Source organism: Cucumis melo, chromosome 5 (assembly GCF_025177605.1).
Source record: "Cucumis melo cultivar AY chromosome 5, USDA_Cmelo_AY_1.0, whole genome shotgun sequence".
Lineage (NCBI taxonomy): Eukaryota > Viridiplantae > Streptophyta > Magnoliopsida > Cucurbitales > Cucurbitaceae > Cucumis > Cucumis melo.
Genome location: NC_066861.1, coordinates 11,087,188 through 11,113,509, shown reverse-complemented (window position 1 = coordinate 11,113,509; position 26,322 = coordinate 11,087,188). Strand labels below are relative to the sequence as shown.

General features: G+C 32.0%; 1 protein-coding gene across 1 annotated transcript; it reads left to right on the top strand.

Moving 5' to 3' along the window:
- Positions 1-7,514: 7,514 nt before the first annotated feature.
- Positions 7,515-11,363, top strand: LOC103496903 (uncharacterized). Its single transcript, XM_008458940.3, has 3 exons — positions 7,515-8,941; positions 10,449-10,713; positions 10,830-11,363. Exons 1-3 carry the CDS (start codon positions 7,848-7,850, stop codon positions 11,007-11,009), a joined length of 1,539 nt encoding a protein of 512 aa, XP_008457162.2. The 5' UTR covers positions 7,515-7,847; the 3' UTR covers positions 11,010-11,363.
- Positions 11,364-26,322: the final 14,959 nt, after the last annotated feature.

Below are 26,322 nucleotides of genomic sequence, written 5' to 3'. Positions count from 1 at the left end.
TTAAATCACATCATTCGGAGCACTTTACAAGACAATTCTTGTAATAATCACAAAATAAATCTCATCCAATAGTGTCCCCAAAATAAAGTACCCAGCCTTATTCATATACTATAAATTGTTTTGGCTATCTACTCGAACGTGGTCTACTTTTGTGTCTGTACATAAGGTTCAAGCACTCATACTCATAGTCATGGTTCTTATTAATTAATTAGATTTAAGGTTTTCTAATACAAAATAAGTAATTCACAAATTCAATAATAAATTTATTGAATAAACATCAATAACAACTTTATTGCAAACAGAAACATGTTTATTATTTACAAATCATGAGCTTTAGGACATAAAACCCAACAGAGCCAACTTGAACTGCCTGGAAAGGGGTTGAACCGACTCAATCTAGATAATCTGAAACAGATGTGCCTCACGAGCATGCATGTAAGAAGAACATTAAATGGCATCTTGATGTCATTAAAGAGCACTACGATGTGCAGGGTAAAATGGAGTACATATTTTTTTATCAGAAAGCTTATCATTCCAGTTTCATCAAATTACATCCTAATTTTACTTCTATGACTCCAACAAATTTAAAGACCTTCAATAACACTAAAAGTCATCAAACACACAACAATTACATTAATTACTACAAAATCGAGCACAATTTTATTATCAAAACCATAATATATCTATTTTAGCTCCGACAACATTCATCTCATGAATTAGCATCCGTTGTATACAATGAGTGTTATAAGCATGATCTGATACTAATTGTCAAATGTATAAGCATGCAAACGGAATTCAATCAAACTAAAACACTCTATTGCATGAATTTCAAGGATTAAAACATTCTCAATCTTTTGGAAGAACAGATCAGAACAATGAAACTTATTGTTGTAGCTTAATTCTACATTGTTTTGATGTAATCTTCGGTCACAAACACACCTAAGACCACTACGAGAGTCTTCTCGACTATCCTTCTACCTTAAAACATGATTCTTATATCTAATATGTGATCAATTTTAGAAAAAACTAATGTTTTAAAAGAGTTTGATTTTCTACAAAATCCATGAAATTCCCATAAGCAATAATCAAATTAGTTTTCACTTATTTATAGATTAATCACATGTAAATCTTATATGCATTAGCGATTAACATTTAATCATAAAATTTATAATGGGATTAATGTTGCAAATTGGTGAAGACACCACATCAAGCATGTAGGAGATTCAATCATGCACTAAAAGTGGGATAATCCCACTTAGTTTGGTATTCTCCACTAAAATTAGTCCAAGTCAAAATTTGACTTTGGTCAACACTTTGACCTCCCTATGTGAAAGTCAACATTTTTTTATTCCAATTTTGCTCTAGTTGATTTAAATTCAAAATTAATTCAAATAATTTATTTTAAATTAAAAAATTTAATTGATTTAATTCCACTGGTCATGATAAGTCTGATTGAACAATTTCAAATCTCTATATTAAATTCCAAAATTTAATATCTTTTTTAAATATCATTTCTCTCTCATTACCGATCTGTTAATTATATAGAATATATTCAATATCTCACTCTCTAAATTAATTCGAACAATTTGAGTTTATAATCACATTGTTCTAAAGTTAATTCTGATATGAGCTAGTAAGGGGACTTAATGAACTTACAAATCATTAGTTCTAATTATCTAAGATTAATTTGCTAAACTCTTTAATCTAGTCAACCAACATTCTTTAACAACTGAAATTGTCCTTTATAGCCCATAAATGCACTCTTCTCATTATAGATATATTTGTGTCCACTTAATATAACCATGATTAGTAAGTTGACCCTTTACGTACTTTCATGATTACGGTTGGGTCAAAATACCGTTTTATCCTCGAAATTACTTCGTGTTCCTTAAGTTCCACTAATCCTCTAATGGACAATTGGTTTATGATCTAACCACTAAACTGAATCCCTCTTAGGCCAATGAGAGGTTATTGAGGCCCCTTGTTAAGTCCCAAAGTTAGCATTTAAGAAAACAACCTCTCTACTATCTGTAGAAATGGGTAGAAGTGAATTCAATCTTGCACCTTATGTCCCTAACTATCTACCAGATCCTACTCTTGAAATAGGAGATCTATTGATCCAGCGTTATTGTTGAGCTACTCTCATCTATGTAAGTTTAAAGATAATCTTGAATAACAACGTTGTCGTCATTGTCACAAAATACACCTAGGTCATCGAAATCGAAATAGTCAGTTTTAAACATCAAACGATGTTCTAGTGTAAAGTTGACTATTTCAACGTTTGATGTTATGAAAACTCATTACATAGGACACCCCACTCACATGTCTCCACATGAACGATTTAGGGTCACATCGTTTGTTTTAAATACAAAGTTGACCATATCCATAGTGTCTTGAGAATAAGACGTCCAACCTTATTCCTATACTATAGACCACTAAGTCAAACTTGATCCACTTTTATGGCATTACACATAAAACTCCAGTATTCATATAATAGTCAAGAGACCTTGGTTTATTGGATACAGAATTATAAAGAGCAAATTGTAAATTCAATAATAATTTTGTTGAACAAATCCTAAAACACAACTTTATTGAATAATAGAAAAAGATGGTGGGAAGAGGGCAGACTATGCAAGAAAAATCACCACTGTTGTATGATGAATTCGAACTATATAGATGATCCTAAAAGTAATGTTGGGGAAGAGATGGAACAACAAATATGCTTTTAATGAATTGTTAATGAAATGGGCAAAACTGCCAATTAGAGAGGCTACTTGAGATGATAAGATGACAATGGCACAACATTTTCCCACTTTTCACCTTGAGGACTAACTTTCGAACCCGAGGGAATTGTAAAGCCTCATGTTATTCATAAATATACTAGGAAGAGTAAACAGGCAAATGAGGCTAGTGTAAATTGTTAGTATAGAGAAAGTTACAAATTGGGAACTGTTGGGAGACCACGAAAAGGGTAATGTAGGCGTGAGAGGTTAATTTATGTGTAGATTTTTAAGAATCAAAATGGGTGCCGAGAATTTGAGCTCGCTTGGAAAGGGATGCACTCTAGAATCGGCTCTTATCGTTTTTCTTTCTTTTTGTTTCAATTATCATCTTGTCCTAATAATACTCTTATTTTGGATCGATATTGTAGTTGGAACGTTGGAGGTTCTACTGTAGATATATCTACCATAGCTTTGGTATTGTCCTGTTTCTGTCTTTGTTGGTTATTTTTCTAAAGGCAGGTATGAAGAACCTAACATTGAGTTTTGAGTAATGCAAAATAAATAACATTTAGGGAAGTTTTCTTAAATATAACAAACCCATAAAATATTTACGGCTTGTGTAACAAATTCCACGAAGTTAGCCATTTTTAAATATTTCAGGTTTACCCTTTCCTTTTTTCGTCTTTCTTCTTCTCTTCGTTTGCAATTTGATTTTTTTCTTTCCATTATCTTTCTTCTCTTTCTCTTCTTTTTTTTTTTTCAAATTGTTATTTGGTTCAAGATCGTGTATTAAATATAAAAGACTTTTTTTAAAACTATTATTTAGTTGTTCAAGATCGTGTACGACTTGAAAAAAAACGTCATTTAGATTTGAGTAGCCAAATCTAAACCCAAATCTAAACAATCGTGTATAAAACATAAATGATCGTGTAGACAAATCTAAACGATCGTGTACCAAAATAATCTTGAAAAAAATCTTTTAGCCAAATCTAAACGATCGTATACTAAAGAATCTTAAAAAAAAAAATAAACGTGCAGATAAATCTAAACGATCGTATACCAAAGAACTTTGAAAAAAAAAATCGTTTAGATTTGACTTTTCAAATCTAAACGATTGTATACAAATAATATTGAAAAAAATTGTTTAGATTTGGCTATCCAAATTTAAACGATCGTGTATCAAACAATAACCAAATCTAAATGATCGTGTACCAAACATATTATGTGCATTGTTGAACGCATGCTTAACGATCCTATTTTTTGTATTTTCCATTAAGAACATGTGGGTTTTTTCCTTTTTTGAATTGTTTTATACGATAAATATTTTGATGGTTTTTTTACATTTTTGAAAAAAACTTCATTTATTTATAAATAAAATTAAACTACATTTATTTATAAATAAAATTAAATAACATTTAATTATAAAATTTGTTTCCATAATTATGGACTATGAGATTTAAGGCATAAATCCCAACACCTTCCTACTAAGAAAGAATGGATGCATAATATATATTAATGCGACTTAGAGTCCTTTAAAAAAAATTATGATAGGTTGGAATGTGTCTTCTAGAATAATCCAAAAATTGTCCGACAAGCTAGTCTCAAGGTTATTTCAATGTGTTATGAGATTAAGGTTCTTGAAACTTTGATCGTCCGTGAAGGTTTCGATAGCATTTGTTGTACCAACATGATTGATGTCAATGTTGAGTCGGATAGTGCGAAAAAAAAATCGATTGAGAAAGAAAGAAAGAATTGGTCCAAATCTAATAAAAATATCCATCAAACATTAAAATCAAGAATCCATATTTGATAGAACTTAAATTCCCATAATTTAGTTGACATTGACATTTGAACCCTAAGTAATGACTCTATTTGAAATGCAAAAGTTGTTATAATTTGAAGGCGTTGTTTATATTTTAGGGGTTCAGGCCTAAACCATCGGTTTCTTCCCATCCCATTTTCCTAAAGAGATCAAAGTCATCAAAGTGGTTGGATTTGGAGAATAATCATTCTCAATATTTAAATCTGAGATTTATGTTTGAACATTTCAAAAGCTTTGAAACTTTTATTGTGAGCTTAGTCTTGAATTGCATCAAGTTTTCCATTTTTTGTGCCCCTTCAAATGCTGATCTTTATTTCATTTCTTCCCCTCCAACTATAATCATCTTATTTTATTAATTTCAAAACTATTGCATTTCTTTGCATTCAAGTTTTTTAGTGGGGTTTTATAAATTCAATATTTCTTTTCTATATTAAAAAAATGCCCCCCAAAAAAGAAACAACAATTTGAACTTTTAAGAAGTAATGATGGAGGATTTTAGTTTTAGGCATGTGAGTTTATTAATACAATATACACTTTGAGTTTTATCTGTTAATTGTCGAGTAATATGAGAGTCACATATCTATCTACGTGTTCAAATATATTTAAATATATTAATAAAGTAGTAGATTAATAATATTATATATATATATATATATATATATATATATATAAAATAAAATTATAACAAAATTTGACTACTTCTTTGCTAAGATAGCTGAAATTGAAAACTAATTTAATACATTAGGCAAGCAAATGATCAAATTGATGGTTCTGAAGAATATTTGAATTTTGTAGGTACTAAGTTTGTTGGTTAAATTATATATTTAGTCCACGAAAAGTTTAGAAAGAATTCAAGAAACAAAAAACTCTGCAGGCTATATTAAGGATCAAACATCACTTGAACACTAAAATTAGTAATGAAAGATCAAAAATTGGGATGTGAACACTATATGCTTTGCTTTCCAAGCAAATATTACAAATTGAAGGTTAAATATTGAACTAACAGGAAACTCATATCCAACTTTACCAACTACATTTTCTCTAGAATTTTACCCTAAACAAATTGCTAAAACTCATTTTAGATTTGTCCACCGTTGATTTAGAAGAAAGAGAAAAAAAACTATTTGAAATTTGAAGATATAATGATTAAAACAAGAGGACACAGACAAATGGGTCGACAATTACTAAGTATATGTATGTATATCATATGTAGCATATAAATATTTTTTGTTTCTTGAATAAAAAATTAAGACCATTATTTAATACCATCCTAAAGAATATTCTACATACTCAACATCAATTAATTAATTATTAATCAATAAGTTAATTCGCTTAAGTCTCCTTCTAAAAAATATATATATAATTCAATTAAAAAATAAGAATGTGTTAGAAAAAATATAGAGATGGAGAGCAAAGGTAGTTTTATCAATAATTTTGATTTTGATATTTTTGTTGAGGTTTGAATAAATTTTAGAAAAATTACAAAGAAAAATAGAAAACGATCTATAGCACCTCTCTCTTTTGCATCTTGCAAATATGATAATTAGATATATCAAAAGGATTACGATTTAAAAAATATAGTAACACAAACTCTATTATCATAAATTTTATTTTGCTATTTTTACCAACACCCCTAAATTTTATTATATAGTGACTAATTTGTATAAATGGGTATTAATTTACTTTTAAAATGTAGTATATAATAATTAATCTCTTTACCATATAAAAAAAAAAAAGTTCTATCAAAGGTCTATTGTTTTTTATCTTTTGTATATTTAAACTAAAAACTAAATACTAAATAGTACACCTCCTAAATTATTATAAGTTAAAAGTCAAAGAACTAAATAGTTAGTTTGTCCAGAACGTCCATGAATATAACCAAAAAAAAAAAAAAAAAAACTCTTATAATTTTATCAAATTAAATTTTATAATCAACAAACAATTACAAATTGTCACGTTATTTATTAAATTAACGTCGAAAAATATAAATAATTAAATTTAAAACTAATTAAAGGTTTAAATTGAAATTGAAGACATAAATTGACACAATTATAATGACTTCACGTGTTCGTTGGATCAAATTAATCATTTTAGTTTAAGTAAAATATTATTTATTTTGACTACCAAAAAAAGGTTTTTACTCATAAAATTTACATAAATTTTTTTCTAACTCTAGAAAGTTCTTTCGAAGATACATCACATGTGCTCCGTTTCTCACCTAACTCTGGAAAGTTCGTTTGAAGATACATTATCTGAATTCAATTTGAAGAATATTACGTGCTTCACTTCCTCAAATCAAGTATAGGTCAAATACTAGAAAACGAAACGCGTCGCACTATAATCAACATCAACACAAATTCAAGTTTACGAAACATGTTTTTCAAGAATACCTTATTTTTCAATTTCACGAAATAAAAACACTTTTACAAGAGAAACCATATCTAAAATATTAAGGATAGTGAAATTTGGTGAAATTGAAGTCTAAGTAATGCACAATTAATTATTAAATAAGTTGATAAAGAAAAAAGAGAGTCACATTTTAAACCATCAATCTTTTGAACCATATCTAATGACTCAATTACAAAGGGCATGCTTGGAATCACTATTTATTTATAACACACGTTTTTTTATTAAAAGTAAAAAAGGAAAAAGAAAACAGTTTTAGTTTAAAATTAAGATTATGACACTCTCTCTTAATAGATTTAATTTATTTAAGGTAAAATTTGGACATAAAACTGGAGGGTTTATAGAGGGTACTAAAATAAAAATTATTTTGATTTTCCGTAATTGAAAATGAATTCATATGTGAGAAAGAAAATGAACTCATTGACACCATATACCCCCGTGGAACTAATTTCAACGAAGTAATTTTCCAGAAACCGTAAGGCTATTTTGGTAAAAGCGGATGTGATTTGCTTTTTTTGGGTTGATAATAATAATATAAATGAAATTGTAATTCCATAAATTCTACGCGCACACCGCTCCTTCTCTCTCCACACTGCTTCATTTCTCTCTCTATCTGGGTGGATTTTGGAGAACCGCATCATCGAGTTTTTTCCGCTGAATTCCAAGATTTAAACGCTTAACCATAAGCTTCTTACAAGAACAAGAAGAAGGATTCTGAGTCTTAGATTTTGAAGTTGAAGATTGAAACTTTTCTTTCGGGGGAGAAATTTGATTCCTTTTTGTTTTGCTTTTGATTTTTATTTTGAATCTAGGTTGGTGTTTTTCTTCTTCTTCTTCTTCTTCTTCTTCTTCTTCTTCTTCTTCTTCTTTTTTCAATTGGGTTTTTTTCTTATGTAATGCATCAGAAGAAATCTGAAGTTCAGATCGGAAAAGAAAGCAGCGGCGTCTCTTCCGATTTCAATCCATCTCCTCCTCTTCTTTTCCCTTCTTCAATCTCAATTCATCAGAAACATCCGCCGCCGCAGCCTCATACTAATAATAATAATAATCAATCTCATCATTCCTTTCTTTCTTTCACAACCCCTCAAATCCTAATTGAAACTCCTTCTCATCATGACCCGATTGTGCCGTCGCCTTCATCTTCTTCGTCTACTTCGCCTTATAAGAGACCCCTTTTGACCCATAATCACTCTTCTCTCACTAAATCCCCAACTCTTTATCGTCTTCCTTCAGCCCCTCAATTCAATTCCGTCGATCCTTCTTTCTTTTCTGTTTCTTTGGCCGTTCGGAGTGCCGCTTTCCGTTTGCTCCGTCGCCTCAAGCAGCTTCGCCGGCTTCGTGTTCATTTGCGGTTGATTCTTTTGTTTTCTCTACCCTTTTTCTATTTCTTGGTATCCCATCCAACCCATTCTTTCTTCCTTGATTTTCTTTCGGCTTTTGCTTTCTCTGCTGCCCTTTTGTTCTCTCTTAATCTCGCTGTTCCTCGCCTTCCCTCCATACGTTTATTCTTCGCTCGCTCTTTCCCTGTGAAGCTCATTTCATCATCTTCGTCGTCTAGAACGCATCTTCCGGTTTTTTGGTCAATTGGGTCTCGGTCAAAATCAGAGAAGAGATTGAATTCTGGTTGTTGGGTTCAGGTCTACAGTGATGGCGATGTTTATGAGGGTGAGTTTCATAAGGGCAAGTGTTCAGGTAGTGGTGTTTATTATTACTATATGAGTGGTAGATATGAAGGAGACTGGATTGATGGAAAATATGATGGATATGGAGTTGAGACATGGGCTAGAGGAAGCCGGTACCGTGGGCAGTACCGGCAGGGGCTACGCCACGGTTTTGGGATGTATAGGTTTTACACTGGCGATGTTTATGCCGGAGAGTGGTCTAATGGGCAGAGCCATGGGTGTGGAGTTCATACCTGCGACGATGGAAGCCGATTCGTTGGGGAATTCAAGTGGGGCGTCAAACACGGGCTTGGTCATTATCATTTCAGGTAGCTAAAAGTATTTATCTAAAAATTTCTTGCATTTGGAATCCAAATTGCGCATTGCCTTTTTGCCTTTCAATAACTGTATTTGAATATATGTATTGGTTTATGATTGAGTTCTGTGTGTCTTTTGGCGAGGTTTGTTTGGCCATTGAATGCTTACTGGATTGCTTGCTTTTATATACAATGATTTGACTATGGTTCTTTCTATATGCTCTTAGTTCTCGCCAGAAGGTTTGATAATTAGTGTCTTCGATCCAACAGCTCTGTGCAGAGAAACCACTTAAATATATGCGTGTTTTCTTTCATTTTGTTTGTGTAAGGAGAGGTGTGATGTCATTGGTTGAATTACATAAACTCATTTGCTTTGAATATTTCTTATGCTTATGGATCTCACCAATGTCCCTCCACAGAAGTGATACCCTGTTTTAGAGAAGTTATGTACCACTAGACCAACCTTTGGGATGATATTAAATCATAAGTTGAGCAGTGTCTTGGCTTTCTTTTGACCAAAAACGCCTTGTTCTCTGCAATATTTGGTTATTTTAATGCCCATTCAGTTCCATGGATTTGAATGTGACTGCTTCTAAGATCAATGTTTCAAAAAGCTATTGAGACTTGCACCTTGGCCTTAATTCTAAGTTTTAGCCTCGAAACTTATGCGTTCTTTGAGCCATAAGAGGCTTACTTATTGAGGCGTAAGGTCTCTGTGCCTCGTGGCCCTTGTAGAATGATTAGAAAAATAATAGAGATTTACCTACCTTCTTAAAATATTAAGGTTTGAGTTGTGGCAATTTGAATTAGGACCACTTTTTTTGCTGTGACTTCAAAAAAAATTGAAGATAAAAATCTATAGTGTAAATCAATCCTATTAATGATAATAAGAGTAGTCGTAGTGATGATAAAGATACCCTTCTGGATTTTTGATTAAGTGAAAATGTGGGGGCATATTTTCTTTTTACACTTATATATGACAATCATGTTCAGCAGTATTTGGTCATAACAATTTAGGATTTAAATTTTTTTTTTTCAATTCACTATTTGGTCATAACACACGGCATACCATCTCGAGGCTTCCTTTAGCATTTTAAAACATTGATAAGATGTAGGAAATTAGAAAAACCACTCCAAAAAAGAGCAACAAAGGAATAAAGAAAGGGACCTGGTTTGATTTGCTCAGGCTTGTGCCTAGAGATAGTTGTGGTAACTGAACTGATAATGACGTGAAACGGCTCTGTAGGGAATGTGTGAATAGTTGAAGCTCCAGTATTGGTGAATTGTTGAATCATCTTTCATAATCTGAGAGATTTAGGATAACTGTTCATGTGCTACCTTGAAATTTGTGCTCACAGTGCTTCTCATACATTAATTCAGAGGCAGTTCTTTTTTATCTTTCTCACTTCTTGATAGACTATAATCTTTCTGTTGTTCTCGGATACTATTTCTTTTCAGATTTATTTGATGTATCTCCCCTTTCATACTGATATTGTAACTTTTTTCATGAAATATCTAGAAATGGGGACACATATGCTGGTGAATATTTTGCTGATAAAATGCATGGATTTGGCGTTTATCAATTTGCTAACAATGGACACCGCTACGAGGGGGCTTGGCATGAAGGCAGAAGGCAAGGACTTGGAATGTATACATATAGAAATGGAGAAACCCAATCCGGTCACTGGCAGAATGGAGTTCTTGACGTTCCCAGCACTCAGAATTCTACTTATCCAGTGTCCCCCGTTGCAGTTTATCATTCCAAAGTACTCAATGCAGTGCAGGTAAAATCTCTCTTGTACTGACGTGAGCCATTTGATTCGTTTTGTGTCTTTCAACTCTCCTCCATCTTTCATTCGACAGAGCTTTCTGATTGGTTTGGAATTTGCATTGTCTACAGGAAGCAAGACGAGCGGCTGAGAAAGCCTATGATGTGGGCAAAGTGGACGAAAGGGTTAACCGAGCGGTAGCAGCGGCAAATAGAGCAGCCAATGCAGCTAGAGTAGCAGCAATCAAAGCAGTACAAAAGCAAATGCAACGCGGCAGAAACAACGACAATATGCCAGTTACAGTTGTTTGAGTCTCCAGCAGCAGTTCGTCAGTCAATAACTTCATAGGAAGGTTTGTTTGATTCCTGTTTGGTTTCTTTTGTCTCTCCTTACTTTTTAGCTCATGTGTTAAAGAGGAGGGATTGGATATGGGAAACTGAAGAGGAGCTGAAATAGCTAGAATTGCTCTGCATTAACCATTCTCTAATGAGGGGAAAAAAGGGAGGGGAGGGTGAGAGAGGATAAAATATGCATATGATAAACTAATTTTACACTGTTCCATTTTTGTAAAGATGAGAGGAAGAGAGGAGGTAAGATGATGTGAATGAAATTACTGCTGGAAGCGGATGAAAGTCTTATCCCCAATGCTATGTTGTATTTGAATTTGTTGCTCTTGTTCTTCACTACTATATAAAATTGTCCATAGGTAGCCTGATGTGACAAAAGAATGCCTCTTTGCTTGCAATTCTAAACATTGCTTGTCAATGTGCAATCTCTCTAGTAACTACGAAATATGAAGTAGATGCACAAAACTACCAGCTACATTGTGGCAACTTTCTCGAATTTGAGCTTCTTTGCTTATAGTTTTGGTTGCCACTTTATCGGAATTTTTGTTCATACCATCCATATTTAATATGTGCGAGGAATTGATGAACCTAAATTGGAAAAACTAACAATTCTGGCTGAATCAAATTGGTTTCATTGGCTAGTTTTTACAGTTTGAACTGTGTTCATCGTTTGGCTGGGTTTCTTGTTGGTTTGGATGGTTGGGTTACGTATTAGGTGTGGTTTAGTTCCTAAAAACTTGGTTTTTGGTAAAAGGTTTTCTTTTCCTCTTGGGAAGAAAGGTTTTTAGGCAGTTTGCTCTGTTAACTTTCTGTTCCTAAACTATATATTTACAAATATTATTAATTAAGTAATCTAAGAAATATAACTGAAGGATAAAATTAAGAATCAGTTAGTTGTCATGGTAGGATTTGTTTTTGTTTGTTTGTTTGTTTGTTTGTTTTTTCCTTCATTTTGTTCTTTCTGTTTTTAACTTGAGAAAAATGGTATACTCATATTTGTGGTTTCCAAAGATGAAAGCCGAACATGGCTTTAGTAGAAATGACCGAGAATTGCTTACTCCAACGTTAACTTCCGGGTGTTCCTTTCAGAACAATAACAATGATGATGATGGTAAATATCAATTATTATGGTAAATATCACTCTCAACTTTCAGAGTCGTATAAACTTAAATCGAAATTTAAATTTTCAAATTTCATAAATGTACGTAAATGTATCTAAATAAATAATATATCTATGAAAGTACGTAAATGTATCTAAATAAATAATATATCTATGAAAGTTAAGGTCTAATTTGATAATTTGGGGTTTAAATTGATGCCTCCAAAGTTTAGAGCTTAAATTTATAAGGAGTCCAAAGTTTAGAGCTTAAATTTATAACGATTCCAAGAAGTTAAGGTTTAAAATGATATTTTCCCTAATAACAGTAACATCCCAAGTAATTTTCCAAAACCATTTTGAAAGTATTTTCCAAGTAATTCCAAAACCATTTTGAAAATATTTTCTTAATTATATTGTAAGCCATTATCAAATAAGTATGTTTTTAAATTAGATTAAGAAAAAATGTTGTTAAATAATAGTTGTAACATAATTAACAATTAATTAAATTAAAAGATAATTTACATAAATGTAACAAAATTAAAAAAATATTTATAGTTGTGTAACAAATAAAATCCATAAAGCTAGTAAAATATTTTCATAATTTCTAGATTTGCTCTTGAATATTGAGGACAATACATCACTTCTCTTTCTTCTTCTTTTTTGCTATTTATTAATATTCTCTTCCAGATTTCTTCCTCTTCTCTTTTAGATTTTCTTTCTATTTTTAAACGATTTATTCTTCTATTTAAATGTACTATTTCATTTTCATCATTAGGCAAGATACTAAGAAGCTACTTTATCTTTCACATATTCAAGAATGTCAAAATCGTTTAAATATCGTTTTGACATGATCTAAACGATCGTTTACCATGGTCATCACGATCGTTTAAATTTGAAGTCTTTTTTCAATTGTTTAAAATGAATTTGATCATGTTGGCATGATCTAAATGATCACTTACCATAGTTAACACGATTGTTTAACATGGTTAACACGATTGTTTGGTTTGAAGTTTTTAACAATCATTTACATTGAACTACACGATCATTTACCATAATCAACATGATGTTTTTTATGATCAACACGATCGTTTGTCATGGTCAACACAATCGTTTAACATGGTCAACACAATCGTTTAAATTTAAAGTCTTTTTTCTCATTGTTAAAGAAACTACACGGTCGTGTATCATGACCTAAACGATAGTAGATCATTTAATCATTCATTTAAACTATAGTATACGATCATTTAGAAGAAGATTACTCGTGCGCTCGTGTAGCTGATTAATCGCGTATTGATTGAAACACTTTTGGTATTTTCCACTATGGACCTATTGACTTTTTATGTTTTTCAGAATTGTTTTATACAATGTAAATATTTTACTGATTTGTTTTAAAAATCCCCAAGTTAAAATATATTATTTTATAATTGAGCTTTCTATCGTAGTAGTCTAATTACGGTTTTAATAATGTCTTAAATTCACTATTTTTTTTCGAGAATAGGCTAATGAGTTACAAAATTACATAAAAATCAAGTGCAAATGTCCATGATACCCTCATTAATGTCCAGTCGTTTTTTATTTATTTTAAAAAATAAAAATTTGTAATGACACAAATATGAAAATAGTTTTTTATTGAGTTAATTTTAAATTTAATTTTGGCTATTTATTATTTGATTTAGTTTTGAGCATTTAATGTGGGATACCATTATTTATAATGGTATGAAATTTGATTTAGTTAATGTGAGATACTACATATTTATTTTTTAATTGTATGAGATTTGGTTAATTTAATGTGAGGTAATACATATATTTTTTCTAAAAATGGTAAAAATTATGGGGTATTTTTTCTTTCACTTCAATTCTAAATTCCATTTTGTTTTCACTTTTTATTGTCATTATCTATATGGTTTTTTACATAATTTTTTTTCACTTTTTTTCATTCTTGTGTTTTTATGTTGCTCAAGTTTTGTACAAATTCTATACATTTGAAAATATACCATGATTTATTTTTTGTGTTGATAAACATATGAAAAATGAAAATATATAATTCGGTATATAAGATGATATACTGTAAAATTGTTATGTCCATGAACTTATTTAGTTTAGCTATTTCAAATATATACAATATTTATATTAAATATAATTATAATAATTATAGACTTTCGATAAGTGACATAATATAAACATCATGCTAAAATATACATTTCATGTACTTTCTCATATATATTGTTGAAATTTATGTACTAAAACTCGTAGTTTGTAGTTTAAAATTATATTTTATTTAGTAAAGTGGTTATTGAAGACTTATTAAAGAAAATTGAATACTATAATCTTGAATTCAGTAAACTAAGATTCAGAGACTATCTAGTGATAAACATGGATCAAGTTCGAGTATATAGCCTAAACAGTCTATGACATATAAATAAGGTTCGACGCCTTATTCTGGCGACAGAAGTGGGGGACATCCTATGTAAAGAGTTTGCATAAGATTGGAACTATGAAATAGTGACTTTTACGTAATAACATCGTTAAGTGTATAAAATTGGCTATTTCAATTATTGATGACCTAGGTAACTTAATCTTAATCCTAAGCTAACTATAAATTATTGTTCACATGAAATTATCCTTTTATCTACATAGATGAGGGTAGCTTAACAATGCTGACCCAATAAATCTCTCATTTCAAGGGTAAGACCAAGTGGATAGTTAATCACTATGAGTCTGTTAAAGAACTTTTGAAATTTTTAGATTTTCTATATTCATGTAAAGAGCAAGTACATAGAATGTTTGAGGTGTGTATGCAGTTTTTTCGTGCTGAACAAAAAGCAGAGTCTATTACCAATTACTTTATGTGCTTTAAGAAGATAACTATCTACCTTGCTTTATTGTTACCCTTTAGTCTTGATGTTAAAGTTCAACAAGCTCAACGAGAGAATATGGTTGTTATGATCTTTTTGAATGGACTCTTATTTGAATTTGGAATGGCGAAGCCACATATTCTGTTTGACTCTAAGATTCCATCATTAGACGATACTTTGACTCGTGTCCTTTGCCTTGAAAGCTCTCTGACTATTGTGTCTATTCCTCAATCGAGTAGTGGTTTCATTAGCAAGAACAATAACTCTCGGACACCTCGAGCAATGGATAACAATTTTCAGAGGAATAATTATGATCATAAAAACCCAGATTCTACAAAGATTGTTTGTAACTACTGTCATAAGCCAGGTCATATGAAACGTGATTGTAAAAAATTATTATATTAAGAATAATCAACGATCTCAACATGCTCAGATAGCTTCCATATGTGATATGCTAGAGGCGTTCTTTACTATTTCTGTAGATTAGTTTGCTTAGTTTTAGAACTACCAAGATTCATTACAAGCGTCATCTTCCTCACCTTTTATTGCATCCACTATTGCCCCAAGTAATACAAGTGTCTTCTTACATCATCTACCAAATGGGTCATAGACTTTGGTGCCACAGCCCATATGATAGGTAATTCTCGCCTATTTTCTAGATCGTTGTCCTCTGCCCCTTTTCCATCTGTCACATTGGCAGATGACTCCACATCCTCTATTCTTAGCTCTGGCACTATTCACCTTACCCCATCATTTTCTTTTTCTTTTGTGTTATATTTGTCTAACATGTCCTTTAATTTAATTTCTATTAGTCAACTTACTCATGACCTTAATTGTGTTGTCTTGTTCTTTCCTAGTTATTGCTTGTTTTAAGATCATGTGACGAAAAAGATTATTGGTAGAGGATATGAGTCATGAGGCCTTTATCTCTTTGATCACCAAGTACCGCAAGTTGTGGCGTGTCCTATCACTCTTCCCTTTAAAATTCATTGTCGTTTAGGTCATCCATCTTTATTTGTGTTGAAGAAACTTTATCCCGAATTTAGGTCTTTGTTTTCTTTGAATTGTGATTTGTGTCGATTTGCTAAATTTCATCGTCTAGTTCAAGTCCTCGAGTCAATAAATGAGTAAGAGATCCATTTGATTCGGATATTTGGGGTCCGTGTCCAGTTGTGTCTCAAATAGACTTTTGTTATTCTGTTACTTTTGTTGGCGATCATTCTCGTCTAACTTGGTTATATTTAATAAAAAATCATTCTAAGTTATTATCTCACTTTTGTGCCTTTCATGCTGAAATAAAAAATTTATTTATTGTCTCTCTCAAAACTTTGTGCACTGATAATACGGGTGAATATTTTTCTCATACTCTTGACTCTTACTTGTTTGAACATGACATTATTCATTAGCCTTCATGTGTTGATACTCCATCTTAAAATGGTGTTGCAAAATGGAAAAATAGGCATTTACTTGAAATTGTCTGTGCTTTATCGTTTCAAATGCATGTTTCAAAAAAATTTTAGGCGAATGCTGTCTCCACAGCTTGTTTTTTTATTAATAGAATGTCTTCCTCTGATCTTAATGATGAGATTCCGTATTGTATTTTTTTCCTACCAAGTATTTGTTTTCTATTGCTCCTAAGATATTTGGTTGTGTCTGTTTTGTTTGAGACGTTCGTTCTCATCATACTAAGTTAGATCTCAAATCCTTGAAATGTATCTTCTTGGGTTATTCGAGTGTTCAAAAGGGTTATCGTTGTTATTGTCCTACCCTTAAAAGATATCTTGTTTCTTCGTTGTTGCATTTTTTAAGGATACACCCTTTACTTCATCACCATCAAATTCATGTCAGGGGGAGGATGACGATCTTTTTATATATGAGGAGACCTCTCCCACACCATCCTCTTCCTCTGTTGTGCCTCCTTCCTGTCTGTTGCTTTCTCAAGTTTACTTCTGACGACCTCCACCACAACCTTTAGACTCATGTCTCCATCAATGCCTCCTTCATCATGCGATTTAGGACCAAGTGATGATCTTTCCATTGCTCTTCACAAAGATAAACACAAGTGTACTTACCATGTTTCTTCCTTTATTTTCTATCACAATTGTCTCCTCCCATATATATTTTTATTACGTCTCTTGACTCCACATCTATTTCTAACACTGTTCGTGAAGCTTTATCTCATCCTAGCTGACGAAATACAATGATTGAAGAGATGACTACTTTAGATGATAATGATAATTGGGATTTGGTATCTCATCCTGTAGGAAAAAAGGTCATTGGTTGTAAATGAGTATTTGTTGTCAAGGTAAATCTTAATGTAACAGTGACTCGATTGAAAGCTCGTCTTATTACCAAAGGTTATGCTTAAATTAATCTATGGAATTGATTATTCAAACAAATTTTCTCCAGTTGTCAAATTAACTTCCATCCGCCTATTTCTTTCCATGGTTGCCACCCATAAATGGCTTTTGCATCAACTTGACATTAAGAATGTTTTTCTATATGGTGATCTTTAAGAGGAAGTTTATATACAGCAACCACCTGGGTTTGTTGCTCAAGATGAGAGTGATAAAGTATGTCGCCTTCACAAATCTTTGTATGGTTTAAAGTAGAGTCCACGTGCGTGGTTTGGAAAGTTTAGTTAAGCCCTTGTACGCTTTGGTATGTAGAAGAGTACATCTGATCATTCTGTTTTCTATCATCAATCGGGTAACGGTATAGTTTTACTAATTATATATGTTGATGATATTGTTATTACTGGAAATGATGCATAAGATATTTTATCTCTTAAAACTTTTCTTCAAGGTTAGTTCCATACGAAAGATTTGGGTCATTTGAAATATTTTTGGGCATTAAAGTGATGCAAAGCAAGAAAGGTATTTATTAGTCTCAACGAAAATATGTACTTGATTTGTTGTCTAAGATAGAAAAATTAGAAGCCAAACCAAGTGGTATTCCGATGATGCCAAATCAGCAACTTGTTAAAGAAGGAGAATTATGTAAAGATCCTAAGAGATATAGGATATTAGTTGGGAAGTTGAATTACTTAACAGTGACTCGACCATACATTGCTTATTCTGTAAGTGTTGTAAGTCTGTTCATGTCTTTTCCTACAGTTGATCATTGGCCTGTAGTAGAGTAGATTTTGTGTTATCTAAAAGCTGCGTCTGAACATGGGATCTTATATAAAGATCATGGACATACGAGAGTTAAATGTTGTTATAATTTTGATTGGACTGGATCTTGAGAGGATAGGAGATCGACTTCTGATATTGTGCCTTTGTAGGCAAACACTTGATATCATGGTAGAGTAAGAAACAAAATGTTGTTTCTCGTTCGAGTGCTGAGGCAGAATATAGAGCTATGACACAATCTGTGTGCAAAATAGTATGGATTCAACAACTACAGTGTCAGGTAAATTATAATGTGATAATTAAGTTGCAGTTCATATTGCATCTAATCCAATATTTCATGAACGAACTAAACATATCGAGGTGGATTGTCACTTCATTTGTGAGAAAATCCAAGAAGGGATTGTGTCCACAGGATATGTAAAGAGTGGAGAACAATTGGGAGATATTTTGGCCAAAGCTATAAATGGAGCAAGAAAAGCTATTTGTGCAACAAGCTGGACATGATCAACATATTTGCTCCAGCTTTAGGGGAAGTGTTATGATATATATATATATATATATATATATTTATATTTATATTATATGTCCATTATCGTAATTGTACATACTGTCTAGGGTTTCTTTATTCTCTATATATATGTAGCTTTACTCTAATTCTAAATGAATAAAACAATTATACTTTTCTCTTATTCTTAAGTACAAAAAGGATGAGAAAACCCTTCCTTTTTCATCAATCAACTCTCTACCAACAAAATCCATCTTCTCCATCTTCATTTTATGTTAATTTTGCAGCAGCCACATTGGGCTTCTTCTTAAAATTCTCAAGTTAGTAGCCTTAAGAACAAAAGTTCCTTTAAGGCATACCCACTCTAGGTTATTTCATTTTGTGGAAACATGTGAAACACTAAGAAATTGAGAAATCATCTTAACACTTCTTTGAGTTGTATTTATTTTATTTTCTTATAATTCTTTCTTTTCTTCCTTACCATTCAAACATATTGTAGCAATGATTTTTGATCTAATAAAAAGATTATTTTGTCATTCAACATGAGCTAAATTTCTTAGGGGTTCGACGATGTGAATGCCCTAGGATTTTTATGGCTTAAGTACTGTTGTGCTCACAACACTCTGCAGTCTTTACATTCTCTTTGTTGATTTTAGTGAATGATTTGGTAAATTAACTTGATCACTTAATTAGAAAGCTAGTGGAACTCTAACGCTGAGAAGGCTAGGATGTAAACATAACTTACAAAGGGATATAAGACTTAAAGCCTAGAATAGTAAAAGTCATATCGTCTTAGGAATAGAAACACCACGAGGTATTAATCTATGATTTATCTACCCATGGGAACATTATGTAGAAGCTGCTTAAAACTCCTAAAGGAACTTGATCCATGACCAAATAGGTATAAGATTTTTCCCCATGCATACTTCACTATTTAGATGTGATGCATCAGTATCACTGTTGCTACAAAGCCCCAAAGGATGAAGCATTACTAGTATCTATTTGATTATCATTGTTTACTATTTTAAATTGCATTCCAATCTATTCACAAATTTACTTTGGTTACCTTAGGTTTCATAAACGATTTAAACTATTGTTAGTCTTGTGGGTTCGATGCCCATAATAATATGAGATTATTACTTCGTCGATAGTGTATGCTTTCACTTAAACCTAGCTCACTCATATTTTAATTCACACATTTGATTGATCACAACACAATTTTCAACTTCCTAATAGAGGCTCAGTTTGGACGCCAAACTCTCCTTAGCTCAGCAACAAGCTTGCAACACATACTCCCTGCAATGGAAGCTTCAAAATCCCATTGCCTACGTTCAAAATTTTGAGGTCAGCACTTTACTACTCAAAAAACTATTCACAACTATTTGGACGCCTATCCCTTCATGCATTACTAATCCTAACTTGACACCTAGCCACCTATGAGCCCCACCTCATCAATTTGGCAACTGTTAATGTTTTGTTGGCTGTAAAAATCTTCTCTTATTTGTTACCTTATTAAAAAAAATCATTGTTGCTTTGGTCATAGGGTGCTTGGCTTAATGGTCAGTTGATTGCTTTCCTTGTATATGTTGGTCAATTTATTTGTCATATGTTTTCTTTTAGCATTACGAAGAAAGAGTTTAACCTAGTAAGGGAGGTGCGACTGTATACTTTGGGTGTTCATGAACAAAGCTTCTATGTTGTGAAGATAGTTTGTTGTTCTGTTTTATGAATACCGTTTGTTGTCGACATGTTGTTCAACATTGATTCAGAAATTAGAGTATAGTGTTTAGGAGAAGCCTAATTTCTATATTGTTGGAGTTCAATAATCTAGGAGGAGTTTGGTTTTTACAAGGAGAATCAATCAAGTATCAACTACTTAGGTGGAGCCTAAGTGATCGTTTAACTTAATCTTGTTGTACCTCAAGATTGTCTACTAAAAGATAAGTTGAATACTTGTAACCCATTTATATATATATATATATATATATATATATATATATATATATATATATATATATATATATATATATATATATATATACACTCTAGTGAAAATCTTCTCAATTGGGCGTAGCATGTCATGTCCCACCCCAAAGGTTACTTCATGCGACCAGGTGGGGGATGCCGCCTAGACATCCATCGAGTACCTATCTGCGAGATGACGTGAAAATGCCTAGTAAGCTAACTGACTCTTCCACTTGTCTCTTTTCTTAGCTCTCTTCCTTGAACTTTAGAGATTTTCACAATTCCTTGCAGTGGAAAACATCTCAACTTAGCTTTATCGCCTAGTTTTTATTACTTAAACTCAACAACTTGTAGGCAATAAGCACAAAGATATACATAGTGGATTAATAAATTAACCTCCCTTTCTTTATTAACTTAACCCTTTTACAAAGTTCACAATTTACAAAGTACAACCCCTAAACTTTGCTTTACATAAAATAAAACCTAGTCTGATCTCCACGTCATCCTTCTTCTTCTTGCTAAGGGACTTCTCTTCGCGTCAATATGCTTAGATTATAAAACCCCTTTTGTTTCTTTACCGCTTTAATTGCTTCTTTGAGGTGGGGCACCTAGAGGTGTAAGAGGTCCTCCTTTCCTTCTTCACCTTGGTCACCTAGCAACCCCAACTTAGAAGACATCCTTTAGGGCTTTCTTTTCCTACCTCAGTTCTTCGACTCTTTTGCTCTTTGGGCTTGGCCTCACCAGCCTAGGTGTGCACTCACCTTCTTGCTAAATTGAGTTTTGGGCGTTAAGAAGGGATGTTCTAACCAACAGGCTCCTTAAACGTGAGATAAGATGACATGGTTTTCATGCCGCATAAGGCTATAAAGTAACTCGGATTCCCTCCTTAACTAGCTAGACTATAATACCTGAAATCCATCCTTCACTTGACTTCAACTCCCTGACAACATGGGGAGAGAAAAACTTAAAATCTAAGTCAAACGAACTTTGTGAGTGATGAGTTTGAGAAAACTTTTCTGAAGAAAACACACAACATAATCAATCAAAAGGTCAAACTGCATCGTATAAATCTCATCGCATCAAGCCACAAACAATTAAACCATCAGTACAACAAGCGCCACAAGTACCATGTGCTTATATCATTTCACAAATCATTCTCGTCATTGAGACCTGGGATTCTCCTCTCGTCTTGACCTGGAATTCACTCTCAACTACCATCATGCGAGTTACCTGGGATTTTCATCAGCGTCAATCTTTCTCAAAACTGGGATTCACATCATTACAAGAAATAACATATATGATAGCTAATGAAAAAGGCTATAATGGACTTTTTATAATCATTTTCGAAAGTCCTGACAGCCCATGTTATTAAAAGGCGGAGACTTTTTATAGAGTTTTTCATAAGCTATAATGAATGTTATCGTAGAGTATAAAGATATAGAAATACGTTGCTATAAAAACGTTTGATAGCATTTTTCATTAGAGCTATAATAAGTTTATATAGATTAAATAATGTGTTATGTTTGACATATAATAACTTTTTTAACGCTATAATATAGTATTTATAACTGTAATATTAAGCTATAATATAGTATTTGTAGCTATAAATAGTATTTACAGTTGTAATATTAAACTATAATAATGCTATTTAGTCGTTTTCAATTATTATAATAATTATAATAACCTTTTGATACCATTTCGTTTATGGCTACATAAATCTTTCTATAGCTTTAACTTATGGCTATGAAAGAGGTAACTTCTTTCTCAAAAATAATTTTTGAATTAATTAGCTTTTGATAAATTTTAGTTCAAGGACACAACTTTAGTTAAACCTACACACATAAATACTTTTTCGCACAATGAATACTAATAACTTCCATTCATAATGTATTAAATTACAAAATAAAGTAGTCAGTAATTTACTTAATTAATGTTGCGGTCTAAATAATACGAAGGTAAATAAAGTATTTAGTAAATGTACCAACCACACAAATTAACCCTCAAAATACAAACAAAGTGCATCATAAATGTTCAACATTATATGAGCTAACTACCATCGTTGATTCTTTAGTCCTCTGGTTAAGACTTCATTTCATTCACTTACATAAATTTATAAAACATATATCAATGTATGATTATGTAGACACCAATAATAGTGGGCTATTAATTAAGCAAGTATAGAAAATCTTTAACAAATGTAGACAAAAAAGATTAGAATTAGATAACATACCAATGGTCTGACCTTTATTAGATGGCCATGCAACTGTACTTCCCAAACCTTCTTCAATACATGTCATTTCTGATGTTGGCCTCCATAAATATGCATTCGGTTTCTTTGCTACAACAACTCATACTTTAATCACATGAAGACTAATAGGAACATGATGAACCAGAGCAGCTGGATCATTAGAAGACCATCTTCCTTTAGCAACAATCTCTCCCGAGCCATATCAATCTAATAACTTGCACTTAATTTGAATATTGTTATTGGTACTTTGTCAAAAGATAAATATGAGATACTAGAATAAGAAAATAATGACATCATAAACAATTTTCATCCAATTACAAATAAATTTACCGATGGAAAAGATATTGGACAAGTTGGAGGAATATTTATTCACTTAAGCACACTTGCAATAGCATTTGAAAGTTCCTCTTATGGTTCAGCCTATGATAATCTCATATGAAACATAAAATATAGTTAACTACTAATAGGAAAAAAAATAATCTAGTTAGTAAAAAAAAACCTATTTCTTTAAATAAGATGACATAAGTGCTTTCATTTCTATCATTTTGTCTTTCATTGCTTTCATTTCTATCATTTCTTCCTATCTTCAAATACTCTTTTTCAAGAACCTTATACTTGTGATCTTGTTGAGACAAAAGTGATAGTGTTGAACAAGTCACACCAAACCCAAATCCTCTTACATGACCATGATCAAAGCCAAGAACTTTACTCAAAGCATCATCAACCACGTTTGTTGTTGAAATTGTCGTCTCAGCCTTAGTTTTTTCAATGCACTCCTAGTGACTAGCAATATATGAACACAATATTCCAAAGCAACAAGAAACATCCAACAAACAAACCAACAAAGTACAATATCCCAACCACTTTCAAAGAGAAAGAAGATTGTAAAGTCTAAGGTCATCTTACTTCCACATACTCTACACATATGTAATTAGAAACATTCAACAAGAAACATCCAATGCACAAAGACTTAATCTCAACCCCCCTCTCTCCACAATCTCAAACTTAGTATCGTACCATTCAACGTAACTACTCCAACAAAGTACAATATGTCAGCCACTTTCACTAAGATGGTTTGTATATATGATAGACTTAATACAACCCAAAATAAATCGTAATTAGAGCAATTACATCATTGATTTACTAACTCTTATAGACATTTCAATATAAGTAGTACACAAGCTTTTACATTTTAGTCTGATGTTGTCGTTAACAAGCAGGATATTTCATCAATTTAAGGATGGATATATAGAGCTAAATACATAAAATTCTAGGAAAGAGATTTATCGAATACCTTAATTTTTCATCAACAAAGTCCATCTTTGTTCCTATTACGTGCATTAGAGCCTTTGGTGATAAGTATTTTTCACATTTTGATCCTTAACCAGTTCATCGAACTTCCCTTTCTCATTTAAAATATTTGAAAAAGGAAACTGTTAAATGAAATACTACAAACTTAAAGTATTTCGAAAGATAGAGATTGTAACTATAGTCAATTTATGCCAAATAGAGATAAAGGATGAATCCTATTTCTTGCATAAAGAAAATGTTAACGATAATGTGATAAAAAAATTTGAAGTAATGTTAAGTTAGACAACTCTCCAATAATGAGCAACTCCATAAAAAACTAAATTGTAAATACTGTTAACTGAGAAGATAGTCATATTAAATAAGTATAAGCAATAAAAATTTCCAAACCACAGAGAGTATAAAATCTCAAATTTCAACCATCAAATATGTTAATAACTATTCTCTTCAAGCGAACCCATGGAGGATTGTTAGCCCATTTAACTTCTAAATGAACAAAAATAGCACTTTGGTCTAATAACATTATAATTAACCTTAGTAGGAGGGAGAGACAAAGATTCTCAAGTAAATTTAATCGATACCCAATCCTGCTATGTTCTCACAATAGCCAACATACACCACAATCTAAATGGTGCCTGATGGAAGCAAACATTCATCATAAGTTTTGATGGACCGTGCATTTAGTTTGACATTCTGATATATCAATACCACAATAGGTAAAAGACTTCTTAGGTAAAGGACACTACAAATAAGATTTCAAGGGAGCCAATTCAAATTTGACAAGACTAGAACAAAAAGAGTTTTGAAAATGCATTGATTCCTCTCGAACCATAACACTGATATAATAGATTTAATAGAACTTATCCATAAACAAAAGGCCTCTGAACTCCTTCTTGATCCAATCACCGAGTAATTATTTCTCAAGCTATTAGAAAAACACTGATTTTTAAATATCTCAAAGAAAGCAAACCAAATATACCTTGTGTTGGTGCACCCAAATAATAGATGAATGAGAGATTACACTGTCCTTAAGCAAAGGGGACAAACCGAAGGCATAAGAATATGTTTAAAAACATTTTCTGCAAAATATCCAGTGAACTGACGCTTCCACTCTGCATTACCCAGATCAAAATGTTAATCTTTCTCTGGCGCTTTGATTTCCAAATTACTGCATAATGAGTTTTATCCATATGAGAGGATGTCAAATTGTTGTAACATGACTTAACTACAATAAGCTCCGAACAGCCCAAATATCAAAATTGATCATCTTTCAACGAAGCGATGGAAGCCAAAGAAAGACAATATAATAAGTTCTAAAAAAAACAAAGAAAATGACAGATCGTAAACTCACTTAGTAATAAACACAAGTCTCTAATGTTTCTATAGTAGAAGTCCAAAAAAATTTAAAATTCGAATTTATCTCTCCAGACCATACAAAATACAAAGACTGTGAAAGAAGTAAAAAAATTCCTATACTCATAGAATCCTCAGATAAAATTACCAACTTCCTATATCAAAAACAAGTCATGGTCATATCCATTCAAAAGAGAAAAAGCCAGCCATTAACATTCTACTCAATTTTTGTTTTCTTCGAGATAGATAATGTTTGAAACCTTTAGAAAACCAAATATACATAAACTAAAAATAAGGAGAGACTTGATGAACAAAAATTTTCAATGTTTAATAATCTCTATAATCCTACATGATTCAACACAAAAAAAAAATGACGGCACTAAAGAACCCATCATCATCAATACAACCTCTAAAAACCCTAAAAACATAGAAATCACCAAGTTTTACCCTAGACCAATTGTCAACACAGTGAAACACAATTTTAGGAAAAATGCAAAATCACTAGCACAAGTAACCAATTCCAAAACAAAGTAAAAATAAAAAAAAAATATAAAAGTAAGAGGAACCTAGTTCTTATGGTCGTGAGAAGTGATGGTGGACAAAGACAATGTTGGACGACAAAGAGACAATGAATAGAGAGTTGTCGTTGGTTGAACAACAGTTGTGATTAGGAGGTAACACGATCGTCATTTGAGGGTGGGTTACGTTTTGGCGTGGGTATCAATGAAAAAGAAGACAAGGACAAACATACAGAGAGTGATGAAGTGACGATGGATATAGACAACACTGGACGATAGAGAGACGACGAAC

Coding starts and splice junctions, on each gene's coding strand:
- LOC103496903 (XM_008458940.3), top strand. CDS start 7,848: ATGCATCAGAAGAAATCTGAAGTTCAGATCGGAAAAGAAAGCAGCGGC. Junction 8,942..10,448: donor CTTGGTCATTATCATTTCAG/GTAGCTAAAAGT, acceptor TGAAATATCTAG/AAATGGGGACACATATGCTG. Junction 10,714..10,829: donor AAGTACTCAATGCAGTGCAG/GTAAAATCTCTC, acceptor CATTGTCTACAG/GAAGCAAGACGAGCGGCTGA.